Below are 22,204 nucleotides of genomic sequence, written 5' to 3'. Positions count from 1 at the left end.
GTTACTGAGTCCCCTATATCTGGAATGATTCCCTTGTTGTTGGGTTTACTTGTACAGGATTGGATAATCTGTTGCTAACAGCACTTCCATTTCTGGATTCTTACTTTTGGACTGTATTTCTTAGCACCCCATTACTGTTCAGACTCCCAAACATTTACTTACCCACGATTGGATCTAATATCCAAGCAAGGTCACTGTTCTGGTTGCAAACTCATCATGGTGAAGGTGACTGCTTATTCCACTGCTCCTTTCTTATACATGAACTGTCCTGAGAGTTAAAGTCATCCCTGTTTAGATTTATGAGACTTCAGGGTACCTCTTTCTCTTATAAAACCATACCAGCCCTGAAACACCCCTGGGGTTTACCCAAGACATTGTTTCTTCAGCCTCAGTGTGATATTTTCTCCTGTATATCTATTGAGAGGTTCCCCTGAACTATTCTTAGAGCATGGTTCAACATAGCAAACCATTTGTAGTGCAGGACTCTACCACCTATTTGCTTCAGATGCCAGGTTGTTTTTTTTTTTTTTTGGGGGGGGATTATAGTGTCGTGGGGCTACTTTTATGACATGAGGTTTACAGAAACAACTTCTTTAGTAAAACCTTTATTTACTAGTACTACAGTTTACACACAGTCTTACACAAGCTTACCACTAATCATTAAATGTAGTACCTAACTTATACAACTTATATACTGAACTATACTCTATCGATGCCTTCATGGCGATTTAGGCGTTGTCCCCTACGTTGCCAAATGTACTTCTCTCGAGTTTTTAAAGGCCTACCCTTCCCATTTACCCCTTTTAATCCGTGCTTCTGTCAAGGAGGTTTAACCTCCTTGGCGTTTGTTAATGTCTCCTGGGAGCAGTATACTTCTGGGTGTTCTCTATTGCCTCGACACTCCTTCGAAAATATTTCCATTCTTCCAGGTCTCTGTTTTTCATATAGGCCTCATTGAATTTCTTTTTGGACCTTCCTTGTGATTATCACGCTACTGGCCTTGCGCACTTTTAATTTACTTGTTTTTGTGTCAATTTACTGTGTATATATATATTTATATATATATATATATATATGTCTATACATATACATATATATATATATATATATATATATATATATATATATATATATATATATATAAATATATAGAGAGAGAGAGAGAGAGAGAGAGAGAGAGAGAGAGAGCAAGCAATTGACATTTGAAAAGGATTGTGTGTGTAGACAGATGAGAGAGCGCAGCATAAATATACATAGGTTACCCAAATAAGATTATCGGCAGCTATTTAATTTATCATCTATTCATCATCTATGGTCCTTCGTTTCTTTCCAGTTAGAGTATTCATAACATTTTTCTATTCATATATCTTCTCTTCTTTACAGACTTAGTTCCAGCTTTGCCCTTTACTCGGAATATTTCATTGTTTTTTTCTTTGTTTTTGTATCAGTTTTTATCGTTATAACATACAAGATATCTTTGCATGAATGCCCATACCTGATGAAAAATATCTATTGTGTTTTATAGTCTTCATAAGGGTTTGTCAAAACAAATAGATGATTATTTGGGTCATAAATGTCATATTGATAATAATACACAAGAATGCCAGGACTATTTATGATCGATTTCTCGAGCCTGTGGATGAAGATTAATGCGGGAACGAGGACTTCCTTCCATGCTGTTTGTAAGGCGACAGACTCCTTAATGAGTCAGTGAGTGTTTTGACTGAGCTTCCCTTGTGGAGGCACGGGCTGTTTGACATCTTCATGCCCTGAGGTCAGCTTAACAGGTAAGAGAAGAACTGGCAGCGCTGAAAATTTTTTTGTCACGTTTAAGAATAAACGTGTTGTTTTATTGTTGTTAAATGCTAGAAAATTACGAGGGCCTTTAATAATTGGCAAAAATTGATTAGCAACCAATTATATTTGTGTTGTATAACTTATGCTGCCTTCATATACCATACAACGTGAGTGGGAATATTTGATGTGGCAGCGCCGGTCACCTCCCATGCCCTGCCCTTTTCGCCATGAAGGAGCCGATGGAGTATAAGTTCTTATACAGTAGTACTAGGTTTTTATATATGAGTATCAAGGATACCCTAGACATTCCTATGTCTAAGGATTGAAACAGCAAAAAAAAAGTTTCAAGAATACCCATTTAAAAAAACAAGAATTCTGACAGTTTCTATCAAAATGAGTTCAATACACAACAAAGAGCATGCAATTACCAGCTAAACAAGGCTTCACTGCATAATATAGAACGAAGGCAGTATCTTAAGCATAGTTTCAGTACAAAAAAAAAAAAAATTTGTGATAAAGTATATAATATTCATTCACACTGGTTTTTTCAAATACCCCCTGTATAGTTAACACTGCAAATCGTGAAATAAAGAGCTCACTTTTTACCAGCTCTCACTACAACTGGAGGAACAGTTTCCTCTTGAGATTTTTCCATCTTTATTTATCATACTTCCTCATTCAAATATTTACAAATAAGTAAGGGAATGTAGGATATTCCCCTTTTCACAATTTGACCATATACAGTTTGTACAACATATTAAACTGAGGAGCTGGAGTTGCTGACAGCCACTGCAAACTAAACCAGCTTCACTCCACCTGTCAGCTGCCAACCCTCAATTCCCTGTCACAAACACCACCTCTACAAGGGTATCATTAGGGTGCTAACACAATCTGAAGCAAAATGGACATTATTAGTCTTCAGAGTGGAGTGCACTCTACATAAAAAATATGATTATCACAACAAATGATAATTTGCAAATAATAAAAATAAAAAAAATTTTGTTCATGAGACTTACCTGTCAGATATATATATAGCTGTATTCTCTGATAGTCCGACAGAATTTCAAAACTTACGACACACACAGTGGGAGATCATGTGGTTAGTACCCATTCCCGCTGCTGGGAGGCGGGTATCAGGAACCATTCCCATTTTCTATTCAGATTTTCTCTGTTGCCAGTACTGTCAACACCTGTTTTCAGTACCTCCGTCTTTGGATTTCTTAAACTTGGTTGTCACTTAAGTATTTGTTTGACTTTTGGTTTTTTGACTTGGACCTGTGGCTAGGCATTCGCTATTGTGGACTGTTTTGGATTTTGCTTTGTTTTTACTTGGATTAAGATGTCTGGATCTAGTTCTGCTAGTTATAGAGTTTGTTGTGTGCTAGACTGTAAGGTGAGGCTACCGAAAGTTTCGGTAGATCCTCACACTGTATGCTCGAGGTGTAGGGGCATGTTTGTTTGTTTAATGATCGATGCAAGGAGTGTGAGTCTTTGCCTGATGCTAGTTGGAAGACTTATGATTCCTATGTGCGGAAGTTAGAGCGTGATAGGATCAGGAGGTCTTCCTCCAGGAGTGTATCAGTGAGTAGGAGTCAGGGTAGTGTTTTTTTCACCTGCTAACCCTCCCGTAGACGTTGCTATTCCTAACCCTGTGGTGTTGCCCTCGGGCCCCGAGGTTGTGTCTGCGGAAGGGGATGCCCTGTCTGTAATTATGACTTCCATTCGTAACCTGGAAGCTAAAATGCTTGCTCTTCAAAGTGCTGTGAAGTGCAGTGATAGTGTTTGTGCCCCTAGTGTTGTGGAGGGGCCGTCAGATCGGCCGTATAATGCCTCTAGGCCTGGACCTCTGTCGGACTCCCAGGACTCAGGGAGTGGGCAAGTCGAAAGCTGCAAGAGGGTTACGCGGACCCCCCACCGATCTGGCGTCCCTTCGGCAGGACCTGTTGACGCTTCCCAGGCTGCCAAGGATCGTGCTCGTGCATGAATCCTTAAGGATTGCTTCTCGTCCCCCGAAGCTTCCTCCCCGCGTCAGGAGTGGAGCTCTCGGAAGGACTCTCGCCCTTTGAAGAGAAGCTTCAGAGAAGGGGACGCGTCACGTCCCTTTTCTCGAGACGCTCTTCGCTCTTCTCCGGAGAGTTTTGACGCCTTCCTGCCGCAGAAGAGGACCAGGACGTCATCGGACGATGACGCTTTTGAGCACCCCGGTCGCTCCAGGGAGAGAGCTGTTGCATCCCCTGTGAGAAGGAAGAAGGCGTCCCCTCGCCCCTCGTCTTCTCACAGGATCAGCCCTTCTCCTGAGAAGGAGACTTCTCCTACTCGGAAGCTTCTGCTAGACATGCAGCGGCAGTTGGCCTCGTTTATGGCCCAGAAGGAGACAGATCCGTGTCGACGTCGGAAGGATTCCCAACTGCCGATCAAGAGGTCCAAGCTGTCCCCTTCTCCTTCTCCTCGTTCGTCTTCTTCTCATGCTTCGCCGCCCTCTAGAAGTCCTTTGGCTCAGCGCTTTACTGGTCACAACAGGGATCACCAATTTCCTCTTTCTGACGCTCTCCATGCTGCTAGGCTTGATGCCCCTCGTTCTGGCGCTCTGCATTTTTCTCGCCATGACGCTTCTCATGCTGCTAAGCATGACGCTCCTCATGCTGCTCGGCAAGACGCTCCCCTTGCTGCTCGACCTCGTCAGGACGCTCGTCAGGACGCTCGTCAAGATGCTTCTTGCCGAGATATTCGCGACCCGTCTCGGACTTCTTCCAAGCAGAAGTCCCTTTTGCGAGTTGGACTGAAAGGGCTTAGACCTCCCGGAGTTTCTCCAATCTCTTCGGTTGCTCCCGTTGAAGAAGGAGAGCTGTCAAGTGCATCGGAGCCTGCAGATGAGGAACAGCCCTCGAATTCATCAGCTTCTTCCGATCACCAGGTCTTGACACGTCTGCTGAAGGACTTGTTTGGGGACAAGTTTCAACCCTCTGCTCCTCGCCCTCCTCCTTCGCAGTTAACCTCATCAAAATCACAGAAGACTTCAGGTTTTGTGAAGATGGCCACGTCTCTCTCTACGAAGAGGGCCTTTAAGAGAGTTCAGGAGTGGATGGACTCCAGGAAGGCCCAGTGCAAGACTTCTTTCGCCCTGCCTCCGTCAAGATTGAGTGGGAAAGCGGGGATTTGGTACGAGACGGGAGAGGATGTTGGTTGGAGAGTTCCTTCCTCTTCCCAGGGAGACTTCGCCAGCCTTGTGGACGCTCCTAGGAGGTCTCTCCTTTCTGCAGCTAAGGTGTCCCTGGACGTTGTCTGAAACTGATCACCATCTGAAAGGTCTCTTCAGAACAATGGAGGTTTTCAACTTTCTGGACTGGTGCCTGGGAGTCCTGGACTTGCAGGCTCGAAGCCCTGACTCCATTAGTCTGGGAGACTTATTCAGTGTCCTAGCTTGCATGGACAAGGCTGTCAGGGATGGTTCAAAGAGCTGGCTGCCCACTTCTGTATGGGGGCTTTTAAAGAAGAGGTCCTTATACTGCAACTTCACTGCGAAGTCGGTCTCTCCTTCACAGAGGGCAGAGTTGCTGTTCGCCCCGATGTCAAGCCATCTTTTTCCCCAGTCCTTGGTCAAGGATACTGCCGCCACTTTGCAAGAGAAGGCTACTCAAGACCTCCTGGCCCAGTCTTCTAGACGTCCAGCAGTCCCTTCGACTTCTTCCCTTGGGCAGGCTTCCAAGAAACAGAAGCCCTTTCGTGGAGGAGCTTCTTCAGACTTCTTCCTTCTTAGATCGTCCCCTAGAGGAAGAGGTCTCTCCAGAGGTAGAGCCCCTTCCAAACCTAGGGGCAAGAAGTGACTCTGTGGACCTCCAGACACCTGTTGGAGCCAGGCTTCTTTCCTTTGCAAGAGCCTGGAGAGAGAGAGAGGGACGGACAGCTGGTCCCTCGAAGTCATTTAAAAGGGATACAAGATCCCATTCCTCAACTTACCTCCGTTATGCACGAAGCCCAAGGATCTGTCGCCCTCCTATCAGCAGGAGAAGCAGCAGATTCTTTTCGACCTGCTCGAGCAAATGCTCGAGAAGAGAGCTGTGGAACAGGTCTCAGATTTACAATCCCCGGGCTTCTACAACAGGTTGTTCCTGGTCCCGAAGCAGTCAGGAGGATGGAGACTAGTCCTGGACGTCAGCAGGTTGAACCATTTCGTTCTGAAAGAGAAGTTCAAAATGGAGACGTCCCAGTCGGTTCTAGGAGCCTTAAGACCAGACGACTGGATGGTTTCTCTGGATCTTCAGGACGCCTACTTTCACGTCCCTATACATCCTCTATCAAGGAAGTACCTGAGGTTTGTCCTGCGGGGACAGGTATATCAATTCAGGGCTCTCTGCTTCGGGCTAAGCACAGCCCCGATGGTCTTCACGGTGTTAATGAGGAATGTGGCGAGATGGCTTCACCTTGCAGGGATAAGAGTCTCGCTTTATTTGGACGATTGGCTCATTCGAGCCTCGTCAAAGTCGAGGTGTCTGGAGGACCTTCACACGACGTTGGATTTGATGAAGTCCCTAGGACTTCTTGTGAATTTCGAAAAGTCCCATCTGACCCCGACTCAGTCCATTGTTTATCTGGGGATTCAGATGGATTCAGTGGCTTTTCGAGCTTTTCCGTCACAGGAACGACAGCAGCAGTGCTTAGACAAAGTTTCAGCCTTCCTGCGGAAAGAAACATGCTCGGTTAGGGAATGGATGAGTCTGCTGGGGACCATTTCATCGCTGGAGAAGTTTGTTTCCCTGGGGAGACTGCATCTCAGACCGCTTCAATTCTTCCTTGCAGAGAACTGGCAGGACAAGGAGGATCTGGAAGTGTCTCTGAAGATCTCGCCAAAGGTGAAGGATCACCTAAGATGGTGGCTCGATCCCTCAAAGTTGGCAGAAGGTGTTTCTCTCAACCTCCAGAACCCCGACCTAGTGTTGTTTTCTGACACGTCCACATCGGGATGGGGAGCAACACTAGGGGGGGGAAGAAGTGTTGGGCACCTGGAGAGGGGAACAGGTGTCCTGGCACATAAATCTCAAAGAATTGGGGGCGATTCAGTTGGCCCTACTTTTCTTCGAGGAACGAGTCACAAACCAAGTAGTCCAGATCAACTCGGACAACACCACAGCCCTGGCATACCTAAAGAAACAGGGAGGAACTCACTCTCGGTCCCTGTTCGCTTTAGCAAAGGACATCCTGCTGTGGGCCCAGGCACGGAATATTACAATCCTCACGAGGTTCGTTGCAGGAGTGGAGAACGTCCGTGCGGATCTTCTAAGTCGGCAACAACAACTGCTGCCGACCGAGTGGACCCTGCACCAAGAGGTTTGTCAGGGACTGTGGAGGCTATGGGGACGTCCCTTGGTGGATCTCTTCGCGACTTCCAAGACGAAGAGGCTTCCTCTTTACTGCTCCCCTGTACTCGATCCAGGAGCGATTTCAGTAGATGCTCTTCTCTGGGATTGGACGGGGATGGACGTTTATGCCTTTTCCCCGTTCAAAATCCTCGGAGAAGTCATCAGGAAGTTTGCGTCGTCGGAAGGGGCAAGGATGACGTTGATCGCCCCGTTTTGGCCTTCGAGAGAGTGGTTTCACAGAGGTCATGACCTTCTTAGTGGACTTCCCGAGAACACTGCTCATGAGAGTCGATCTACTCAGACAGCCCCACTTCGAGAGGTACCACAAAAACCTCCCCTCTCTGAGTCTGACTGCATTCAGACTATCGAGAAGCTGGCCAGAGCGAGAGGCTTTTCAAAATCAGTGGCGAGAGCTATTGCCAGAGCCAGAAGATTCTCTTCCAGTAGTTTGTACCAATCGAAGTGGACCGTGTTCAGGAGATGGTGTAGGAAGAAGGGCATTTCCTCTACCACGACCTCTGTGAGTCAGATAGCCGACTTCCTCTTGTTTCTGAGGAGGGAAGTCAAACTAGCGGTCCCGACTATCAAGGGATATAGGAGTATGCTATCAGCCGTTTTTAGGCATAGAAACCTGGACCTGACTAACAACAAAGACCTTCACGATCTATTAGTCATTCGAAACCACGAAGGGGCCTCAGCAAAGGACTCCTTCTTGGAACTTAGATGTGGTGTTACGGTTCCTGATGTCCAGTCCTTTCGAGCCTCTCCATTCTGCGACATTGAGGAACATTACCAGAAAGGCTATTTTCCTAACCGCTCTAGCGACAGCGAAGAGGGTTAGCGAACTTCAAGCCTTCAGTAAGCATATAGGCTTTAAAGGGCATAATGCCGTTTGTACTTTAAGTCCTACATTTTTAGCAAAAAACGAGAACCCGTCTAACCCTTGGCCCAGGAGCTTTGAAATTAAGGGTATGGCTGAGATTCTGGGTCAAGAGCCAGAGAGAGTCCTGTGCCCTGTTAGGGCTCTCAAGGTCTACTTGGACAAAACGAAGAAAAGTTGAGGCCCCTCGGACAATCTATGGTGTTCAGTGAAGAGACCGGGCTTACCTATGTCGAAGAATGCACTGGCGTTCTTCCTGAGGAACACGATTAGAGAAGCCCATTTATGCTGTCGAGACACTGATTTTAAACTTCTGAAAGTCAGTGCTCACGAGGTGAGGGCGGTTGCAACTTCAGTGGCTTTTCAGAAGAATATGACACTCAGTAACATTCTGGGTGCCACATTTTGGCGTAGCAACTCTGTGTTCGCTTCACACTTACCTGAGAGATGTGAAGACGACATATGAGAACTGCTGCTCGCTAGGACCATACGTTTCCGCAGATACAATCTTGGGGCAGGGGGACTCTCATCCTATCCTGTAGAAAATGGTTAGGAAGTGTTTTTATGGTTGTTGGGTTGTTGGGTGCCAGAGGGTGGACTTCCCACTCTTTAGCTTTAGTTTTGCTATCCTAACTTAGTTAGGCTTGGTCAGGTGGTTGTTTTCACTTCGTTTGCCCTCATTGTATGGTCAATATGGTCTAGTCACATTGTGGTCACGCCCCGGTGACAGATCATCTAGAACTCACCAGCTATACAGGTCACTACCTTGCTGGAGACTCTAGTAAAGCAGAAGCGGACTTGGGTGACAGTAATCACGAAGTCAGCTATGCTAACAGGTAAGGAACCAAGGTGTCAATCACCTACATGTATTGTATTTCCTAAATCCTATTCTGTCTGTACCCACCTCCAATGGTGGTATTCAGCTATATATATATCTGACAGGTAAGTCTCATGAACAAAATGATATTTTAATGATAAAATAAAGTTTGTTCATACTTACCTGGCAGATATATATATTCATAGTGCCCGCCCACCTCCCCTCAGGAGACAGTGGCACTAGAAAATCTGAATAGAAAATGGGAATGGTTCCTGATACCCGCCTCCCAGCGGCGGAATGGGTACTAACCACCTGATCTCCCACTGCGTGTGTCGTAAGTTTTGAAATTCTGTCGGACTATCAGAGAATACAGCTATATATATATCTGCCAGGTAAGTATGAACAAACTTTATTTTATCATTAAAATATCATTTTTTACCTGTTTTGATAAAAATGAAAGAATGGGAATAGTTACATACATAGCTTTAGTCTTTGGTGTCACAGCAAAATTTCAAAAACGCATATAGCTTTAGTCTTTGACGTCACGGCAAAATTTCAAACGTGAGCCAGTCCGAATATCGGGTGATAGCCCTTACCTGCCCTCTGTCGGGGTACCAGGAACTATTCTAACATGCTTCAGAATAATTTTGCCGTCACGCCCCGGCGACATTGTTGTTGTCGGTACTTGAGCGAAATTTCATCGTTTCTGCCTACATCGAGCTGTTTTCACTTGGTGAAGTACTCTCTTGTTGGTTTGCGGCTTTGCCAGTTTATTTTTGTCACCTATTTAGTCAGGTTTTCTGATAATTATGTCAGATTCTGGGTCTTATACCTTTAGGGTATGCAGCAAAGGCTGTAAGACTAGGTTGGTCAAGGCTAGTCTTGATCCTCATTCAATTTGTGTGGCTTGTAGAGGTCAGGAATGTTCATATGAGAGGAAGTGTGATGAATGTGTCAGTATGACTGAAAAAGATTGGAAGGCTCTATCTAAGTATGTAAAGAAACTTGAGAAAGATAGAACCAGGAAAGCTTTAGCTAGAAGTTCATCTTCTCTCTCTCTCAGAAACCGAATCTCCCTTAGCTATGCAGGAAACTTCTATTAATATCCCCGTGGCTACTAATATTCCTATTCCTGACTCTGATATCCCTGAACCCGTTACTGTCTGAGTATCAAGTCCAGATGGACGCCAGATTTAACCTTATTGTATTACCATGGAGGATATTGGCGTTAATGTGAAATCCCTTCATGAGCGTATGGATTCTTTCCAAAATATTGTGAATAATTTAAGTGCAGTGCAAAGTGTTAGTGTGGTGGAGGAGGTGGTTGCTCGGCCTACTCGTTCTCCTAGACCTAAGCCTCTGTCAAGCTCCCCTGCTCCTGGGAGAAGACATGCTGAAAGTCCAAGGGAGGCGAGTGGGGTCTGCTCACGAGCAGCCGCCCCCTCGAACAGTCCTGTTGTTTCCCAGGCTGTTTCAGGAGCGCCGTTGGAAAGGCGACTCAAGGAAGTGTCTTTCTTCAAGCTCCAGTGATTCACCTGACTGAGAGGCTGGAGATTTTCCGACGAGTCTAGACCATTGAAGAGGTCCAGGAATCTTTCGCCTTCAGCGGTTCAGAAGAAGAAGCCATTTCGCTTATCAGAGCCTTCCTGTAGTTTTTGGGAGAGTCCAGAGAGATTTTCTATCGTCAGAAGAGTCTTCTCCCAGGCGCAAGGCTCATGTGCATAAGAGGTATAAGACTTCCCATTCGGTATTGCCCAGCGTTCCCGGTGTTTCTCCTTTGGTTTCACGTAAACCTATTGTGGCTTCTGCGCCTCTTCCTCATCATGATCCTGGCTCTGCTGATCATCGTTCCCCAGTTGGATCTTCGTCTACTCATGACTTTCTTCGAGTGATGCACAAGAAACTTGGAAGCATTCTTTGCGGGCTCGGAAGGCCTAGTTCTTCTCCAGCAAAGCCTTCTGAAGCGTATTTGATGCCTCCTCCTTCGTCTCGAGCTCTCGGAGCGCCCAGTATGAAAGCTCCTCCTCTATCTGTGTCTCTTGATCCTCCTTTTGTTCAGGCTCAGGATCAGGCTCGTATGCCTAGTCAGGCTCAGGCTCTCCCTCTAGATTTAGCGCTCTCTCAGGCTCAAGCGCCTCAGGTAGCGCCAGGTGAGGCGCCATACCAGGCTCCTTTTGTGGCGCCAGTTCAGGCTCCTCTTGTGGCGCCAGTTCAGGCTCCTCTTGTGGTGCCTACTCAGGCTCAGGCTCCTCCTCAAGCTCTTATTCAGGCTCCTACTCCTCCTTCACAAGATGTGTATGTGCAAGCGGAAGGTCTTTCTCCTATTTCGTCTGAGGAAGAAGCTGTGGAAGAGTTTCCTGTAGACGAAGCAGACTCCTCTCGCTCGGATTATAAGAAGCTTCTTCGCTTCTTTATTGATAATTTTCCTGAGGATTTTGCACCTGCGGCTCCGGCTTCCTCTCTCTCAGTACATTTCAGTGTTTTTTTTTACAAGAGACTCAAGCCTTCTACCTCTTCCTTTATGAAGTTAGTGCTTTCTATTTCAGCCAAGAAGGCATTAAAGAAAATGAACTCCTGGTTGGAAGACAAACGTGATCAGGGAAAACTACTTTCTGCTTCCCTCCTTCCAAGCTTTCTACTAAGACGAAGGCTTGCTGACACTGGGGAAGTTTTCTCTCTGGGAGCTTCTGCCTCCTCTCAGGGAGACTTCTCCAGTCTTGTTGATTCTACTCTACTCGTTGGTTCTCTGCGATGAACTGGGCTCGGATTTTCTTCTCTCCTTCAGAGTTGGACCACCTTTTGAAGAACGTTTTCCGAGTTTTGGAAGTCATCAGTTTTATGGACTGGACTATTGGCGCTTTGGGTAGGAAGGTAAAGTCTTTTGGTCTTTCCGAAGCGCATTTCGATGATTTCTCTTCTGTTATGTCCTGCTTAGATAAAGGGATTCGTGACAGTGCGTCTGAGTTAGCCTCCATCTTCACGTTAGGAGTTCTTAAGAAGCGACAACTTTGGTGCTCTTTTGTCGCTCGTGGAGTTTCTAGGACTCAAAGATCGGCTCTTCTTTTCGCACCTCTGGATAAGAAGTACCTTTTCCCTCAAGAACTTGTGGCCGAAGTGTCGAAATCCCTTACTCAGAAGTCCACACAGGACCTTTTGGCGCAATCCACTCATAAACCAAAAGCTCCTCAACCTTCTCTGCCAGCGCAAACTCGTCCTCAAGTTAGTCAAGATAGGCCCTTTCGTGGCAGGCCCTTCAACCGTACAGGATCTCGTTTCCGGGGCAAAGCAAGATTTGTCTCCAAGGCAATCAAACCCTCAATTAAAAAGTGATCTGCATGTCCTCCATGCACTAGTAGGAGCCAGACTTCAGCAGTTCTGGCAAATTTGGGAGGAGATCGGAGCGGACCAGTGGACCACGTCCGTGCTAAAGGAAGGATATTCTGTCCCCTTCCTCAAGAGGCCCCCTCTTGCAACAGAACCTTTAGCTTTGACAGCATATTCCAGCAACTTAGAAAAATGCTCGGTTCTGAGTGCGTAACTAGACTCCATGCTTTTAAAAGGAGCGATAGAGATCGTGGAAGAAGTCAACTCTCCAGGCTTTTACAACTGCCTTTTTCTTGTTCCAAAGGCCTCAGGCGGGTGGAGACCAGTCCTGGACGTAAGTTCTCTCAACCTTTTCGTGGAGAAAACCAGTTTCTCGATGGAGACGACGCAATCCGTCCTCAATTCTCTTCGTCCGGGGGATTGGATGGTCTCAATAGATATGCAGGACGCTTACTTTCACATTCCGATCCATCCCGCGTCCAGGAAGTTTCTTCGCTTCGTTTTCCAGGAGAGGACTTATCAGTTCAGGACTCTGTGCTTCGGTCTGTCCACAGCCCCTCAAGTATTCACAAGAGTTATGTCCACTGTTGCCAAAGCTCTTCATCTCAGAGGAATAAAGATCTCTCTCTGTCTAGACGATTGGCTCCTTCGTTCCCAGTCTCAGTCTCAGTGCTTGGAGGATTTGAAAGTAACTCTCGACTTGACACAGAAGCTAGGACTTCTAATCAATTGGAAGAAGTCTCACCTATCTCCCTCACAATCCAGAATCTATTTAGGAGTGAGACTGGAGACAGTTCCTTTTCTGGCTTTTCCATCAGATCAAAGAATCTCGGACTGTCTCCAAAAAAAGTCCAGAACTTTCTGGATATGGATACCTGTTCATAAAAGGCTTGGATGAGCCTCCTGGGAACTCTGGCGTCAATAGAAAAGTTTGTCTCCCTGGGGAGATTTCACATGAGGCCCCTTCAATTCTACCTCAGGGAGCAATGGAACAGGAAAACGCTTCCAGACTCCTTTTCCTTTCCAATCTCGGACCTTATCAAGGAGGATCTAAGGTGGTGGTTAGATTGAAGAAAATTAGAGAAAGGTCTCTCTCTATTTCCGTCGAACTCGAACCACGAACTGTTTGCAGACTCGTCAGAAGTAGGATGGGGAGCGACGATGGGTGTAAAAGAAATTTCAGGTTTGTGGAATGCGACAGAAAAAGAATGGCACATCAACAAGGAGGAGTTGAAAGCAACCCACCTGAGTCTCATGCACTTCCTACCATTCGTACAGGGACAAACAGTTCTGGTTCATTCAGACAGCACCACAGCATTGTCTTACATAAAAAAACAGGGGGGCACTCATTCTTACTCCCTCAGCGAGGTAGCAAGAGACCTCCTTTTGTGGGCAGAGAAGCACAAGATTCTGCTCCTAACGAGATTCATTCAAGGAGCCCTCAACGTGAGAGTGGACTCCTTGAGCAGGAAGCATCAGGTTCTGTCCACAGAGTGGATTTTGCACGAAGAAGTGTGCAAGTCGCTGTGGAGGCTTTGGGGTCAACCTCTGGTAGACCTGTTCATGCGACGAACAAGTCGAACAGGCTCCCAATCTTCTGTTCTCCTGTCCCGGACCAAGCAGCCTTCCAGACGGACGCAATGCTACTGAATTGGTCGGGTGTGGATCTTTACGCCTTCCCGCCATTCAAGATGTTAGGTGCGGTGTTGAGGAAATTTCAGCACCACTCCAACACCAGAATGACGTTGATAGCCCCCTTCTGGCCTTCCAGGGATTGGTTCCCAGTTCTCATGGATCTCTTGATCGACTTCCCGAGAGCCTTCCAAACAGAGTAGATTTACTCAGACAGCCCCACTTCAGGAGATTTCACGAAAACCTGTCAAGTCTGCGGCTAACTGCGTTCAGACTATCGAACGTCTACTCAGAAGCAAAGGATTTTCAAGAAAGCGACTCAATCCATCGCTAGAGCCAGAGAGACCGTCTTCGATCAAGGTCTATGAGTCCAAGTGGAATATGTTTCGTTCATGGTGCAAAGATCATGACATTTCCTCTTCCAGAACCTCGGTGACGCAGATTGCGGATTTTCTTTTGTTCCTCGGGAATAAGAACCTTTCTGTATCCACACTTAAAGGTTATCGTAGCATGCTGGCTACTGTTTTTCGTCACAGAGGTTTGGATATCTCTAATAACCAAGATATAACGGACCTTATTAAATCCTTCGGTACCTCTAAGAGGTCAGATGCTAAAGTTGTTGTTTCGTGGAATCTTGATGTAGTCCTGAAGTGGCTTATGTCTGAGAAATTTGAACCTATGGATTCTTCTTCTTTAAGAGATCTTACGAGGAAAACCCTCTTTTAGTTTTGTTAGCTACAGCTAAGAGAATCAGTGAGATCCACGCCTTGGATAAGAGAGTAGGATTCTCTGCTTTAAAAGCAATTTGTTCTTTCAAACTGTTTTTATGGCCAAGAACGAGACCCCTTCGCACCGTGCCTCGCTCTTTTGAGATTCGAGTCTGGCAGAATTGGTAGGTAAGGAGCAGGAGAGGTTCCTCTGCCCAGTCAGAGCCTTGAAATATTATTTGCGAAGGACTAAAGATATTAGAGGTCCTTCGGATTCCTTATGGTGTTCGGTCAGGAACCCTCTTAGACCGATGTCCAAGAATGCCATGTCCTTTTTTATTAGAGATCTGATTTCTGAAGCTCACTCCAATATTTCAGAGAATGATTTGAAAATGTGTAAAGTGAAGGCTCACAACTTGAGGGCTATCTCTACTTCTCTCGCTTATAAAAGGAACCTCTCCCTTCAAGATATTGTGCAAGCAACCTACTGGAGATGTAAGTCTGTATTTGCTTTGCATTATCTCTCAAAGTGCAGACAGTGTTTGATGAGTGCAGCACGTTAGGGCCCTTTGTTGTATCTGGCACGGTAATGGGTAAAGGGGTAAAGGAGGATTAACCTACCTTTACTTACTTGTTTTTGGAGTGTGAAGGTTTTTACAGTTGTCTGTGAGGGTAAGTGTTGGATAGTTTTACCCCACAGTTGGTTTTGGTTTTTATGGTTATGCTTTTTCTTTGGTGTTGGGTGACCCTTTTGTAATTCATGATGTTTGTGCTGCGCCTGAGCAGGGGCATACTTGTGGTATTGTCACGGCCATGTCCTAGGTGACTGATACCCAGCTTAAGCAATCTGCGACCAGGTCATTATACCCCATTGGTTGCTCTAAGGATAGCAGGTTACTGAGGCAGTAACTGTGGAATCAGCTACCTTAGCAGGTGAGGAACTAAGAAATTTTCTACATTAATAACCTTAATGTTTCCAACAACTCTTTTTAGCTGTCATTGCCCCACCTCCTAAAGGTGTCAATCAGCTATATGTAACTAACAGGTAAGTTGTATGTGTTAAAATGACATTTTTATTCTAAAATAATGTTTAACACATACTTACCTGTTAGTTACATATAAAAGCCCACCCTCCTCCCCACGGGGACAGGTAGGCAAATTATTCTGAAGCATGTTGGAATAGTTCCTGGTACCCCGACAGAGGGCAGGTAAGGCGATCACCCGATATTCGGACTGGCGCTGCTGGCTTTTGAAATTTTGCCGTGACGTCAAAGACTAAAGCTATATGTAACTAACAGGTAAGTATGTGTTAAACATTATTTTAGAATAAAAATGTCATTTTATCATTAAAATATCATTTTCATATACACTTACCAAGTAATTATAGAATCAGAGCTCTCCTTCCCCCCCTGTCATGGACATAAGGGCACAAGCAGAATGACTCCACCGGTGGAAGTTGTTATCCACACACCCATGCAGTGGGTGGGGCTTGTTACCTACACTATGTAATTGAATCGTTACCGCAATTTTTTAATTAAGGGTTGCTGTGTGAGTTAAAGCCATAGCTAAGTAATTACTTGGTGAGTATATATGAAACTTAATTTTATTTTAAAAATATCATTCCATAAATACAAGTATTTCTTACTACAGCAGGACTCAGCCTTCCTTTGCTCATATACTTGACTGAAAACCTGGAGTTTATGTGCGAGTGTTTGGCTGGCCCTTCAGTCTTTAGCTGCAAGCATAGACTGTATGGGGTTATGGCAGAGGCTCACATTCTCACATGTTACTCAGTTTTCTGAACAATGCTAGTCAGTCCATGAGACAGGTAACAAATTTCTCACAGGTGGAAGTTTTTTCTTTCATTTTCTTCCTCTGAGAAACCATTGTAGTTTATAGCCTACATAGGAAGAAAATGGTATAAAAAGTAACATTTGTTGATGAGGATGCTTAATGGATTTCACTTTCTATGGATTAGCCTATGTCAGTTTGCAGTCATTCAGAATCTCAAAGATTGGCAGTTGCATAACTGCAAATGACTATCAGAATCACAAATGATTAGATTCTGGGTTGCATATTGCACAATTTTTCTTCCTTCTGTCAAATTTGGGGTAGCTGTATGAAGGAATTAAGTGTAAATACTTGATTCGTAAGTTTTTTTTCTCTGTGTTCCCTGTTGCCTCCAAGGCATTAGTTTGTAGGGTCCCACACAGACCTACACGATTCTCCATCTTACCTGGCCGCCTGAACTCATACCTTGAGGGCATCCACTCCTCACAGAGAACAACTCCTGACGTGTGTGCTGGGTACGTATGTTCAGTATAAGAAACACAGCCGATGGCATAATCATGTCACAGCAAATGTATCATTCATACTGGAAGCAATACAGTGTCACCTTTCCAGCTATATTTATCAGAACTCTATCTCGAACGAACACAATTGAATGTATGTATCTCTGTTTTGTTCGCCTCGGGTCAGGCACTGCGTTTCCACTCCTGTCTGTTTGTTGTCTTGAATAAATTAGTAAGTTTGTAGACACAGCCTCTTACTCATGCCTTCACTACAAGTTCACCCTTGGATACATACTGGTGAAAACATGTAGATACAGTTACTATATACAGTTTTCAGTAATGCTGAGTTTCAGCTTTTCTTGTGTAAGTTTTTGTGTCTCATTTGCTATATTCAAGTGCACCAGAATAAGTATACTGTGCTTGGTATTATTTTGTCACCTTTCAAATTACAGTACATTGTATCTTAAAATCATGAAGTCTGTATTTGTGTTATACTTTATAGTGCTTTAATTGTGATTTGTTTCATTTCAGGATGTCTGTCCCAAAAGTTATAATTGACACCGATGCTGGATTAGATGATGCACTAGCAATTTTTATGGCTTTAGCTGCTCATAAGAAAAAGCAAATTGAAGTCATTGCTATCACCACAGTTCAAGGCAATACCAAAGTTGAGAATGTTAACAGCAATGTTTTACGGATACTGGAAACAGCAAATTTATTAGGAAAAGTAAGAGCTCTGGCTTTTTTCTTGACTACTTTTTAAGTCATATCCTTTCAAGATACTGTGCTCATCTTTTGGTTCGTATTTCTTACTTAAGTTGATTTTGTATTATAAAGTACTGCACTGTAATGCCAAGTTTTATTATACTGTATAGTATTTTGGTGTTGCAAATGTATTTCAGGAAATTTAAATATTCTTTGTTGTCTTATAAAAAATATAAAAAATTATGTTGTAGATTCCTGTGTTCCGTGGTGCCTCCAAGGCATTAGTTCATCCATGGAAACATATTGGTGAACCATTCCATGGTCTTGATGGTTTTGGTGATGCTGAACATTCCAAGGAACCTCCACCGTCGTCAGCTTTGCAGGAAGAACATGCAGTATGGGCACTTACAAATCTGGCCAAAAAGTATTCAGGTATGATAAGTCTTTTATAATTAATGAACTGCAGTAACCAGTAAACCAAGATATAGTATTTATAATTATTTTTTTCAGTTAATTAAATTTCAGACTTTTCACTTTAATCACAAACATCCATCATTTTACAACTGCCTAAATGTAAGCTGACATGCATTTACATAGTTGTAAAGTGATGTTTGTACTGCAAAAATCAATTTTGTTTAAACAAATTTTTTGTGACTTGAGATTGCTCCTAGAAGATTTGAATTACTTCCATAAATTGTTCTAATTTTAATAAGAAAAGCAAATGAATACATATGTAAATGTTATTTGTGCTTGCAAGAATACAGCTTTCGTCCTTTATACAGGTATATATTAGTCCAGTCACTGAAGCTTGGTTACAAGGTGGTTAACTAGCAGCAAATGAGTATGGGGATGTGGCTACCACCTTCTCACTGGACTATACATTTACTTTTATTTTTCTGCTAGCCTATTTATAAGGTGTTTCTGCTGCATGACTTTTACATAGCAGTTGTTAAAAAACTGATTTTGCTTTCTTTCTCGACTTGCTCTTGTTGACAACATTGGCTTTCTTTTTGACCTTGCTGGTTTCTGTTGTACGAATGATGATAAGTGAATCTCCTTGAAGAAAATATGATTAGTGTAGGTGCTTAAGCATGGCAGATTGTATGGGCACTTTGTTCCTCATCAACATTGATCATCATTCGGTTTGTTTGTTTGGCAGGGATCAGGAGTGTACACCATCACTGAACTGCGTCCAGTGTGTTTCTTGGTCATCTGTTTTGTGGAAGAAGTACAGGTTGTAGAGGAAGTGTTTCAAGAAGGTGCCATTTGTCTTATCTGAGGGCATAAACCTCCTTTCTTGCCAACCCACCATCTAGGATCCCCCTTTTGTTGTAACCCTTGTTTCTGCTGCTGGGACCATACCTGGATGTTCCCCCTGATCCCAACTCCCCATCAAGGTTGGGGGCTTGGGGACCCATTGCTGGGATTGAATGCAGTAGTGTGCCTACCAAGTCTCTGCAGTGGGTTTGGCTGAACATTAGGACTTTATTCTTATCATTCCTCCTCCCATAAATTATCTTGTTCCTTTATTCCTCTTTCATTGACAGTCTATGCATGGCACTGATTATGGTAATGGATATACTTTTAACATGACACATCGGTTTGTTTTTATGCCATTTGGAGCAATAAGCGCGGAAATTTCCACATTCTTAAAAATTTAGTGTTTAGGTGAGTGAGAAGGATGTTGTTTGGTGGGGTATTTGCATTCAGTGCTATTTGTGAGAGTTGTTGGGGATTTTAGCCAACCTGAAAATGGTGGACTTTTTGATGGCTCACAGAACTCTAAGGGGAGCCAGTCTTTGGAATAGGACTCGGATTCCGGGCAGAAGCCCGTCATCACAGATAAAGGAGTGTGATTCTGTATTCACATGGTCTCAGTCCTAACAAAAGAGTTTAGCTTACATATACAAGTTTAGCTTACATCTGTGTCTCTATATCTGTTTTGGTGCTGTCCCATATGAGTTGGGTAAGGAGTGGACCACTGGGAAAGTCAACTCTCACTGTGCCAATGTATAATAGTTTCTTAATATATCCAAGGTGTTACTTATTCTTTTTAAAATTTTTTTATAATGGGTCAGTTGGGAGATGCCCCCCTCCCACTCCCCCCTCCCCTATCTGCTGGATCTGCTGATTCAATGGCACTGTTTCCTTCCCTAGGCCCTTGATAGACCCATGTGATAATGACCTCAGTGCAAATGATTTGATAAAATATGGGAAAATTTTATTAGTTAAAGTAGAAACTAGAAGTCAGGCTCTACTGCTGTCTAAATCTATTCAAGAAGTAGGCAGCATAGTCTACCATATTGCTCCACATAAAACATTTACTATATCCAGAAGAATTATTTATAGTATGGACTTCTATGAGTTCAATGAAAACAAAATTATTTGGGATGAATCTTACTTATTGTTAAAATTAGCTTACATCTTTGTGACAAGCAGTCAATATAAACGTAAGAATAATGTTATTCTGACATGGATACACTGTCTGTAATCACTTGTTCCTCACCAGGTGGCATTGGAATGTTTACATTCTTGTCAAAATTCTTCCTGCCCTGTCCATGTTTATACATTGTGATTTGGCTTTATCAGCAACAGTGGTCAGTTTATTGATCTTGGTGCTTGTCCCAAGGGATATTTAGCACATGTACCTCTGTAGATAACCCAATCAAGTTCTGGTGTCTCAGGTATACAAAGCAACTTTCTGTTCCAGGGCTTAAAGTATATCACTGTACATTGTCTTCAGTTCTGTGACATGCTAACTTGAATATTGCTCATGACTTTGGATGAGGTTTCCTGATTATTTGAGCTTGAAACCCCGAAATATTCCTATTATTGTTTAAGATGGAATTTGGATATAGCCCTGAGTTTGAAGTTGCATCTGTTTGAATCTTTGGAGACCTTTCCTGAAGAACTTAACTTTCAAGACGCTTTTCCTCTAGGCCTTGTTACAACAAAGTGTATTAATGAGCTTTAAGCCCTTTCTTTTAATGTTAACTTTGTTAAAGGGAACACGTGTCTCTGGTTTTTCCTTCTTTTGTTTAGGGCTAAAGATGTCAAAGTAAATCCCATCCCAGATCTCTGATGGTGCCTAATTTAACTGCTGTGGTAGGCAGTTAAGAGGAAGCTCTGCTATATCCAATTTTAGCTCTTAGAATTTATGTAGCAGACTTAATCCTTTAAGAAGTTAAGAATTTATTCTGTGGTGTTAGGAGGCCAAACACCCAAGTCAAAGAATGCTATCCCCCTTTTTTTTTCTATGTTGCTTCATCAAGTCATCCTCCATGGGCCGCTAGTGCCGTCAGTAGGTGCACTGTAGGCATTACTAAAGGTTTTTTTGCAGCTAAACCTACTCATTGTCATAAATATTTTGAGTTTGGCTGTGTGTAGGTGTCTTATGCAGGTTTACGATCCTTTATCCATAATTCTTAAACCAAAATATTTTTTGGAGGGAAGTAACTGTTTGCAAAAGCCAGATGGTACAACTATATTTAAAATAATGATATTTTTAATAAAAACTCATTTGATTAATGTTTTGAGTTACAGTATTTTGCATGTATTATCATCATATTATCATTGTATTACACTATATGAACATTGCAATCATGTGCCATTTGGATTCTGGTAATGTTTCCATTCTCAAAATCATCACCTGATTGAGTACCATCAACATTCTTATTCCCGTTAATTGCTAGATGAAACAAATACATTTTTATTGTAAATTAAGGTTGGGTTTGAAAATGCAAATTACTTTCTATATAAATGCAGTAAATTTTAAGTGAAATAATGGTGTGATTTTGTTACTTTTGGGTGTTGTTTTTCCCCATTCCAAAGCTTTTTGCTACCAGTGCATTACTTGTACTATTTGTTTCTTCAGCCACAGCTACAGCCTGCAGCATAAATCTAGTGTATACTTTCTTAAAGCTTTGTTTCTCCATTGCATGAAGGATGAATAAAAATGTTTATTTCAACTTGTGAAAATTGCCATTGAGAATTAACAGATTTTAATAAGTTGACAACTGTAATGCAACTTTTAATAAACATATGGCAAACAGCTGTTTCTCGATTCAATTGTTTATGTCTTTACTTGCTGTTGTTTATGCTAGTGTTTTGCACGAAATAGTAAGTGGATTTTAATTTTACAAGAAATATTGATGAATTATTAGATAAGCCAAAAGTTTTGTTAGCCTTGTTGAATGTATGACGATTGTCATTTAGCCTATTGAACTTTAGCTTCCAGGCTTATTACTTAGGCAAAACCTAAGATGTAATATGCAGTATCATTGGAATCTAGGAAAACAGACAGGCACAGGAAGCCTAGCTTTGTATAATCTACTGAAATGAAGCTCACACATTAAGCATAGCTTAGTGTAATCTACCAAAAATGCAACTTGCATGGTACCTGATAAATGTGATAAAAGCATGTTTTGGTGACAAAATTTTGAGGGTTGCATATACAAGATCAGATGATACAGGGGTATGTAAGTTAATTACAGTTCATTTTATACTGTGTATTTTTTCATTTTAAATTTGTTCTTGTGGGAAATCTAAACTGTTGTGTGGAAATTAAACCTTGTGTACAAAAATAGTTTATTCTGTGAAGCTAACATATATCAAGTTAAAAACATGGTAAATAAGAAAATTGCTAAAAGAACAAAAGAATGCAATGATAAATGAATATCTTCCCCCCAAAAAAC

The 22,204-nt window shown here is 43.1% G+C and overlaps 1 protein-coding gene across 12 annotated transcripts in view; it reads left to right on the top strand.

Annotated features, from left to right (window-relative positions):
- Window positions 1-22,204, top strand: part of LOC136856058 (nucleoside hydrolase-like) — a 229,068-nt gene that overhangs the window by 7,753 nt on the left and 199,111 nt on the right. For all 12 annotated transcript variants that reach the window (XM_067133647.1, XM_067133699.1, XM_067133666.1 and 9 more), the window contains 2 exons: window positions 17,337-17,532; window positions 17,762-17,942. In XM_067133647.1, the coding sequence (XP_066989748.1) occupies window positions 17,337-17,532; window positions 17,762-17,942 (377 nt within the window). The remainder of the gene's footprint in view (window positions 1-17,336; window positions 17,533-17,761; window positions 17,943-22,204) is intronic.

Source organism: Macrobrachium rosenbergii, chromosome 3 (genome assembly GCF_040412425.1).
Source record: "Macrobrachium rosenbergii isolate ZJJX-2024 chromosome 3, ASM4041242v1, whole genome shotgun sequence".
NCBI classification, from domain to species: Eukaryota; Metazoa; Arthropoda; class Malacostraca; order Decapoda; family Palaemonidae; genus Macrobrachium; species Macrobrachium rosenbergii.
Note: the sequence above shows the minus strand (reverse complement) of the source record. Positions and strands in the feature narration are given on the sequence as shown.